This window comes from Aplysia californica, unplaced genomic scaffold, assembly GCF_000002075.1.
Source record: "Aplysia californica isolate F4 #8 unplaced genomic scaffold, AplCal3.0 scaffold00369, whole genome shotgun sequence".
In the NCBI taxonomy this organism is placed as follows: domain Eukaryota; kingdom Metazoa; phylum Mollusca; class Gastropoda; order Aplysiida; family Aplysiidae; genus Aplysia; species Aplysia californica.
This window is the reverse complement of record NW_004797639.1, coordinates 108,578-117,356: the sequence shown is the minus strand read 5'-3', so window position 1 is coordinate 117,356 and position 8,779 is coordinate 108,578. Positions and strand designations below refer to the sequence as shown.

Below are 8,779 nucleotides of genomic sequence, written 5' to 3'. Positions count from 1 at the left end.
GCTCCTGAGACTATCTCTTCAAATGTCCTCCTTTCCTCAAACACAAACTTGCTATCTACCTCTCCCTCTGTCTTTCTTTCCTCAAACTCAAACCCACCATATACCCTTTCCTCTGTCCTCCTTTCCCCTCTCTCTCTCTCTCTCTCTCTCTCTCTCTCTCTCTCTCTCTCTCTCTCTCTCTCTCTCTCTCTCTCTCTCTCTCTCTCTCTCTCTCTCTCTCTCTCTCTCTCTCTCTCTGCCCTCCTTCCCTCAAACACGAACCTGCTATCTACCTCTCCCTCTCTCCTCCTTTCCTCCAACACAAACCTGCCATCTAACTCTTCCTCTGTCCTCCTTTCCTCAAACACAGACCTGCTATAGGGGGCTCTCGTGGCCTAGAGGTTAAGGTGTTGGCCTCTCATTCAAAGGTCCCGGGTTCGAATCCGGGTAGCGACCGAAAAATTTTCTTCTCTAAAATTGTCTCCTTTCACCTCCTTTCCTGCTCTCTTGCAATATTCTGTCGTCTGCTTTCGTCTCCTCTTTCTGCCCCCACCCCTCTGCCCCATCCTCTGGGCTCCTGACTCTTTCTGCAGCCTTTCTACTGCTACTCCTTGACTCCTTCTTACAGCTGTCTTTCTGCCACACCCCTGATCTTCTGGTAGGAAAGATCTACACCTAGCCTTCTCGGACAAGGGCGAAAAATCTCGGAGGGCCCGTGTGCAAGTTGCGCACGTTAAAGATCCCTTGGTGGTCTAAAATCGATAAGAGTAGGCTTCGGCCGCCACCCGGGCAAAATTCAAAATTTCCTACCTAAAAAAGTATTGGGTGTGTCCCGCGCGCTCATATGACCTTATGCAGTTGCGAGCGCCGTAAAACCCTATACTAAACAAACAAACAAGACCTGCTACCTGTCCCCATGATCCCCTTTCTTCCAACACAAACCTGCCATCTACCCCTCCAGAGACTATCTCTTCAAGTGCATGGACAACTCGGAGACGGTCACAGCCGATGCCTATGGCAAGCGGCACACTGCGTCCCCCCTGAGAGACAACGACGGGAAAGCTCTGGGTGTGGTGGACATCAGCATTGGCGACATGAAGAAGCTGCCGCCGTACGAGAACAAGGAGGCCCAGAGGATGCTGCGACTGCTGCAGCAGGCTCACAGGGAGATCACCAAGGAGGCGGAGGGAGATGAGACCACACGGGTCTTAGGTAATGAAGTTTTGTTTTGTTTGTTTTTGTTTGTTTTAGTGAGAGTTGTACAGCATAGGTAGCTCATTTTGTTTGTTTTGTTTGTTTCAGTAAGAGTTTTATGGCTTGGATAACTCGTTTTGTTTGTTTTGTCTGTTTTGTTTGTTTTAGTAAATTTTATGGCCCTCATAATACAAAAAGGTCATAATATAAGTCCCAACTTTTAGAGGCGATTCGATGCCTCATTACAGTCAATTTTTCCAATTGGTTGTAAATGTTTTGCACCACCTTTGCCACAATTTAAATCTTTTAGGAGATAGGCAGATAGGAAGGAAAAGAAATCAAATGAGGTAGTGCTTGATGAAGCCCATGTGGGACGCTCCATGTTAAAAACAGTCAGGAAACGACAAATGCAGTTTTTGGGACGCCTGAATAGACATAAAGGTCTTGAACATCTAGCTCTCACTGGCAAAATTGAGGGCAAGCGAGGCAGGGGTAGGCCCAGAACAACATACTTAAGGAACCTAAACAAATGGGTAACAGGGAAAGATCAGGGAAACGTAGCTTTTTTGAGAGCATCCGAGCAAAGGAATGAATGGAAAACCATGATCGCCGACGTCTGTCGCAGATCTGGCACTGGATGATGATGAGGAGATAGGCAGCTTAATTGACCCTGCATATCAGGGCCATCCTGAGCCGAGTTGAATTAAAGAATACCTAGATCTATAGGCAGATGGACGGAAAGAAAGTCAATAGAAATGACTTCCTCCTTGCAGGAATTGAAGTTACGACTATTGTGTACAATGGCAAGGAGCCTGACCCATACACCCAGATGCCAATGCAGTTGCAGTGAAATTCTATGCTTTTGTAAAGCTTTCACAACTTGAGTAGCTTTTTTGGATTTGTTTTCAGTTATTTCTGAATTCTTAGAGACTCTCCTTTTACACGATTGTTCAAGTTCAATCCCTCCTAAGTGTAAGGTTTTGTTAGGTACGCTCATGTCACCCTGTTTTCTGTATATAACTAATATTCTACTCTTGTGCGGGACACATTGTGACTGTTACCATGCCCACTCCCCATGAGCAACAATTAATGATAATAATAATAATAATAATAATAATAATAATAATGATAATAATAAATAGCATTCGTATAGCGCATGTCCCCACCTGAAAGAAAGCTCTATGCGCTTTACACTGTATTATTACCCCAGCAGACCATAGAACAATTCTCAGCTTCCCGGGAAGCATACAGTGCAAGCAGCCGGTTAAGCGCTCAAACACTAACAAACCGATAAGATCTTTCACTGTTTATAGCTGGGTACCCGTTTCCACCAGGGTGAAGTGGGGAAAATTCGTGTTAAGTGTCTTTCCCAGGGACACAACGTCGGGCCCACGGCTCGAATCCCTGAAACGGCAACCTCACGATTATGAGTCGGGAAGCCTAACCACTAAGCCACCATTCAGGCCTACAGGGGGTCCCAAACTCAATGAAAGACATTGTGTGTAATTTCCAATGTGACATTTTAGTTTTAGTAAGAGTTTTACGGCACTTGCAACACAATAAGGTCATATAAGTGCCGAAGATTAGAGATGTTACAAGAGAGTAACAAACACAAAAAAGGAGGAGAGATTAGGACAATAGATGTTTGGTAGGAAAGAAGGAGCAAACCACACCAGAGCACCCACCAACCACCCACAATGTGACATTACCATTGTTTTCAATCAGATGCGGAGAAGGACGACGAAGGCCGAATGGACATCATGTTTGACCGTCTCATGCTGATGGAGCTCAGGGAGAATGTCTCACGTCTAGACCCACAATCCTTTGCGGAGCTGAAGAGTTACAATGAACCTCCACCAGTCATTCACGACATTCTGCGGGCCACTTTGGCTCTGTTCTACCTGGATAGAGCTGGAATGGGAGGATTTGATGACTGGAGCACAGTGAAAAATGTAAGTTCTATATGTGAGGCAGCGTGGTGGAATCAGGCTCTCGTCAAAATAATCAAAGTGAAAAAACTTGCTTTTTTTTCTGTTGGTTTGTGAATTTTTATCAAATTTTTGTTCTTTGGCAAAACACCTTTCATGTCCATTAAAGAACTCATTTTTGTGTGAATTTTTCTGAAAAATGTTGATTAAAGGCACAAAAAATGTAAATTTTCAGTTACCACGGACTATTAAGATAATTAAATAACTCATCTTTGGCGGCCATTTTCTCACTAATTTTACCTCTGAAAACAGGTGACCCCCACCTCCTTCAATTGCAAATATCTCGACTTGTATTCAAGATAAATGGATATTTTTTTCATCCCAATAAACACAAGTGAACAACCTTTAAGACTATACCAATAACTCTACATGCCCAAAAATTGTCAAGAGCCTGATTCCACCACGCTGTCTCGCCATATTTTACTTTTTGTTTTTGTTAATGATAAAACTTTTTTAATGCAAACAGTTGCGACTTAAACTTGTTTTATGCTGTAGGTAAATGGGTGTTTTAGTAGGTTTGACCAACGATGGTACAAGATAGTTCACTTGACCAAAAAAAGAGTCCACAAAAGTCCGCGCATTAGTTCAGATGGCGCTGCAGTCTTTGTTTTGAAGCTCTCTTTTGTATCTCCAGAAGAAGAATAGGAATGGCACAGTTTGTTCATTTCGCTTTTATTGTTTTTCACTCAAGTAGGGTAACTCTGTTCACAAAGTCCGCACTTTTTCGAAGAGGGCGCCACCGGATTTTTGTGGAAACTTTTTTAATTGGCTCAAAGAGAGGAGTAAACTATCTTGTTATGTACGATCTTTGGTTCGACAGCACATTACAAAATTAATTTTTATGTATGTCTGTTTTTATTTTATACATATGTAATAGGTCTTTATCATATATTTTATGGGTTGTCTTCAGTACATTATAATAATAAATAATGGATTGCATTTATATAGCGCATATCCACTTATGCAATGCTCTATGCGCTTAACATGATACATATTATGGATTTACAAATCAATTTGAAAGAAAGGTACATAGTGTTACATACTCATGCAAACACATATTCCCTCACACACGCACCACACATACATACATACACACATACACACATACTTACATATGCACATACGCACATACAAACTCACAACGATCTACAGCTTGGATGCATTCTGTCTAATCGAAATATGATGAAAATAGAAATGATTTTAGTTTCTTCTTTAAAATTTCTAGATTTTCTGCTTCTCTGATAGTTTTTGGAAGCCTATTCCAAACAAGTGGGGCAAAATATGAAAAAGAGCGTTGGCCATATCACATGTACCAGGAGCTAGACAATAAAACTGTTGGTATTTCAAGCGATCTGTGATACCAACAACAAACAGAATAATTTTACTTGAGACAAAAGTATTTAAACCCTATCCGTACGCTGTGGGGTCATTTTGTACCCCCGGGGTTGTATTCTTCACACTTTAGAATACTTCTAGTACGAATATCTCTTGAGAAACTTTCAGCATTACTCAAAAAATCATTTTGACAGACGGCTATGCAAAGTGTACGGATCGGATTAACGGGTAAATATCCTCATTGGAAAGTGGTGGCACTGAGTTCCCCACGTCGTATGGATACGATAGTAATACACAACGTACAGATAGGGTTAATCATGTTGATGTTCCAGAGAATAATCTTATTTTATTAAGACCCACTTTCAGGCCAATGGGTGAGAGGGAAAGGAGAGTAGAATACACAGCAGGATACATGCAAAGCTTATTGAAAACAAAACTGTACATGTTAAATCGAAGCTTTCTGCCTATCAAATTAAATTGTCAGGGAAAAAAGTGTATATCTTAGACAGGTGGCAGTCCTATACAGTTTCAGCATAATGTTTAAAAAAAACAACCCAAAAAGCCACATGGGGAAAATTGAAAGTGGTTGTTTGTACAGGTGATTGTCTCATACAGGTGGCCATTTAAGCAGGTTCGACTGTACATTATTTTGATTTAAAATTTTGTATGTGTTTGCGTCTATATGTCTTTATATGTATGTAAGTAAAGGGAATGTGGCGACCCGCAATGGAATGCTGGAGAAATTTTTCTGCATTCGAGTAATAATGTGTATTAGGTATTCTTTGTTTGTATATTTGTGTGTTTATGTATTATTTGTATGTCTGTGTCACAATGTGTGCCATTGTTACCAAATTTCACTTTGGGTATCAATTAAGTATGATAAATGTATATTTATTTGTATTTTTGTATATTTTTATGTGTTCTCCTCAGTACATTAACAATGACCTGATACAGCAAATCAAGTCGTACGACCCGACGGTTGCCACGGAGCTAGTTGAGACAGAGAAGGTGGAGAAATACCTGAAAGGTAGGGTACAGCCCGCGTCATGTGTTTGTGTGTGTGTGTGTGTGTGTGTGTGTGTGTGTGTGTGTGTGTGTGTGTGTGTGTGTGTGTGTGTGTGTGTGTGTGTGTGTATTTAATGTGCCTGTTTGTGCCTGTGTGTGTGTGTGTGTGTGTGTGTGTGTGTGTGTGTGTGTGTGTGTGTGTATTTAATGTGCTTTCTTGTGTGTTTATGTGTGTGTGTGTGTGTGTGTGTGTGTGTGTGTGTGTGTGTGTGAGCCTGTGTGTGTGAATGTGTGTGTATGTGTGTGTGTGTTCTCATCGTATACATGGTATATTTTTTCAATCCGTCAGTACAGTATGGCCCACACATGAACTAGAGTGTGTAGAGTTTTGTTTATGTGTACATTTGTGTGTACTGGTTTCTTTTGTATATATGGGCGTTTTCCAATACATGTGTGTACAAGTACATTGTACTTGTCTTTGTAAGTGTGTATTTGTTTGTCTACATAATTTTCCTCTGCATTGTGATCGAAAGCGATGCTCTTAAGTGATGTAAAGCTGGAGTAGGAACAAAAATGTTTCTGACATTAGATTACTATAGAGGAAACCCTGTCTGAAGAACTTCCCGTTACATTTTTGTATTTCATAATCAAACCTTTGGCTCAGTCCGTATAATGCGAGCCTTTATATCACACATGGTCTTGGTTCAAGTCCACTGAGGAGCATTTTCAAACACTCGAGTTGCATTAGGAGTTTCCAAAGCTCTATTAATAATAATAATAAATGGAATTTATATAGAGTCCAACCCCGATTAAAGTATACAGGCTCTGAGCGTTTTATAATACTATACAACAATAACATTAAAACGTTGTGTTCTGAAAATCATTCCAAATATTCATCTTATTAATTTAAAAACAGAGATGACTTCAGCTGACATTTGAATGAATCAAAAGATTTGATGTCTCTTAAAGTACTTGGCAAAGAATTCCAGATCTTGTGGCTCTGTCTGGTCAAACATGTATGGTGGTAAATTGGAGACCCGTCCTCTTCAATAACCATAGCTTGCTGAAAAGAGTGCTACACGTATGCCATGCCGTGCAGTTATTTCATTTTTCCATTCTTGTTTTAGATTTTTCTTACTTTGTAATTTTCTCCAGTACACTTAAAAGTGTTCATATGTTGATTGAGGAAGAAGAAAATGAAGAAGAAGAAGAGGAAGAGGTAGAGGAAGAGGAAGAAGAAGAAGAAGAAGAAGAAGAAGAAGAAGGAGAAGGAGAAGGAGAAGGAGAAGGAGAAGAAGAAGAAGAAGAAGAAGAAGAAGAAGAGGAGGAGGAGGAGAAGAAGCAGCAGAAGAAAAAGAAGGAGGAGGAAGAGGAGGAGGAAAAAAAATAAAGAAAAGTTGAATTTTTACCTTTCCTTCTGTCTATCTGTCTGTCTTTCTGCATAGTACCACAGCAGCTCACACGACACCCACTCTGTGACTCTGCATCCCATTGCACAAAATTCACCTGCTCTATTTTATATCTCCCACTCATCGTTATAATGGCTATTTCTCTCTCTCAAAGCCACATTCAGTAAGTTACAACATCAGTTTCGTTCAGTTCAAGTTGTTTTTTTCCACATTCTTTTTATTTACCTTTCGAGATTTATATTTTCATTGCATGTTACTTATTATATTACAGTAATATATATAAATGTTGGCGAAACAGATTCCAGCATCAAGATCTGTTGTCATATTTTGTTTTTTAAACTAAGTTTTTCTGTTGCATTTTCTGTGTTCCTAATACAGTGAAACCCTGCCTTGATAAACACACTCGTTAGGATTCATGAAAAGTCATTATAATTTTTTTTTAATGGGCATATGTTATCCATTTTGTTTATCTCATCATTTTTTTGCAGTTAATTTGTTTTCAAGTAAATAAATTACCTCAATGAGTTTGAGAACCCCAGAACTGCGATGTAAAAATCATTTTCGTGAAAAGACTGAACAAATCTCCTGCTTGGGAGAATATAACGTCTACATCGACATCGAAAAAAAAAAGAATTCGAAGCAAAATTAATCTTTCTGTCGACTTTTAAAAACAGTTTCATTTCTCTAAAATATCGATACAATGGGCCTAAAATTGTTCAGCAACTTTGTATGTTGATTCAAATTTTTTCTATATTAGTATGACCAGCAGCAGGGTTTTACTGTTGGAACTTAGCTTTTTTCGCCTTGCTTGGTATTCTATGTACAACATTATTAAATAAGTAACCTCGAAATGCATAATCTGTTGTTTTCAGCATGAACAGAATTAAAACTGTAGATTTTTATTTTTAAAAAGTTAATATCTATGCTTTCAGCATTCTTTTGAGTGTATCGGGGTATGATAAGTTAAATGAAATGTGGGTTGTTGGTGGGTGTTCTGGTGGTTTGCTCCTTCTTTCCTTCTATCAAACATCTATCGTCCTTATCTCTCCTTTTTTTTGTACAGAATATATATATTTTTACTCTGAAATAACACCTTTAATCTTTGGCACTTTTGTGTCTCATTTATACTTCCAGTACAGTCAAAGTGTCAGTTTCGCTCAAACTAAAATAATAGATGATATATGACTACCAGCTTCCTTTGTGTAGTCATCAGAATGTTTAACTTAAACTTAACAAATAGGCCTAGTTGTACGAAATAACTCATCATAGCCATAATAATTATGTATCAGAGATGCTGAATTTCCAAATTAATCTAGAAATCCGGGTAATTTCTGGAAATGTCTGGTTTCTGCCCCACTCAAGACCTATACCACCGCAAAAATAGTTTTGATACTAGCTTTCTTATACAATATTATGATTACATGGAATACATTTTGAGTTCTTATGTAAGCGTTTTCATGGGGGCCAAAACCAAAAAGTTCAGGGGGGGGGGGTCGAAATCAGTTTGCACCGCTGTATACATACATGTGACATGATTTTATTATGTATATATTTATAATATACATTTTTTTTTCAACACTGAAGAAATTAAATGGGTGCCTTTTGAGTTCAGTTGGTGTCATGCTGAAGAGTGTTATGGATAACCCTTGTTTGAATCCCTGATGAAGTTTCTATTGTAGCTTTCTGTCCACTTGGTCGAGTACTTTTGGAGTGTACTAGCAAGTGTAGTTTATGGACCTTGAGGTAGAGATTTTTAAAATTAGCCTGCCTTGAAAAAGGAAAAAAAAAAATACTCAAGAATTGAAAATTTTGTTCTGCATGTTTCAAATTAATTATTTAAACTTACAGCCACACAGAAGATCTCCTCCT

General features: G+C 39.0%; 1 protein-coding gene across 1 annotated transcript in view; it reads left to right on the top strand.

The window, feature by feature from the left end:
• Window positions 1-8,779, top strand: part of LOC101850898 (EF-hand calcium-binding domain-containing protein 5) — a gene marked incomplete in the record, with an annotated part of 52,969 nt that overhangs the window by 38,637 nt on the left and 5,553 nt on the right. The window contains 2 exon segments of the mRNA XM_035971062.1: window positions 2,899-3,125; window positions 5,427-5,523. Coding sequence (XP_035826955.1) covers window positions 2,899-3,125; window positions 5,427-5,523 — 324 coding nt within the window.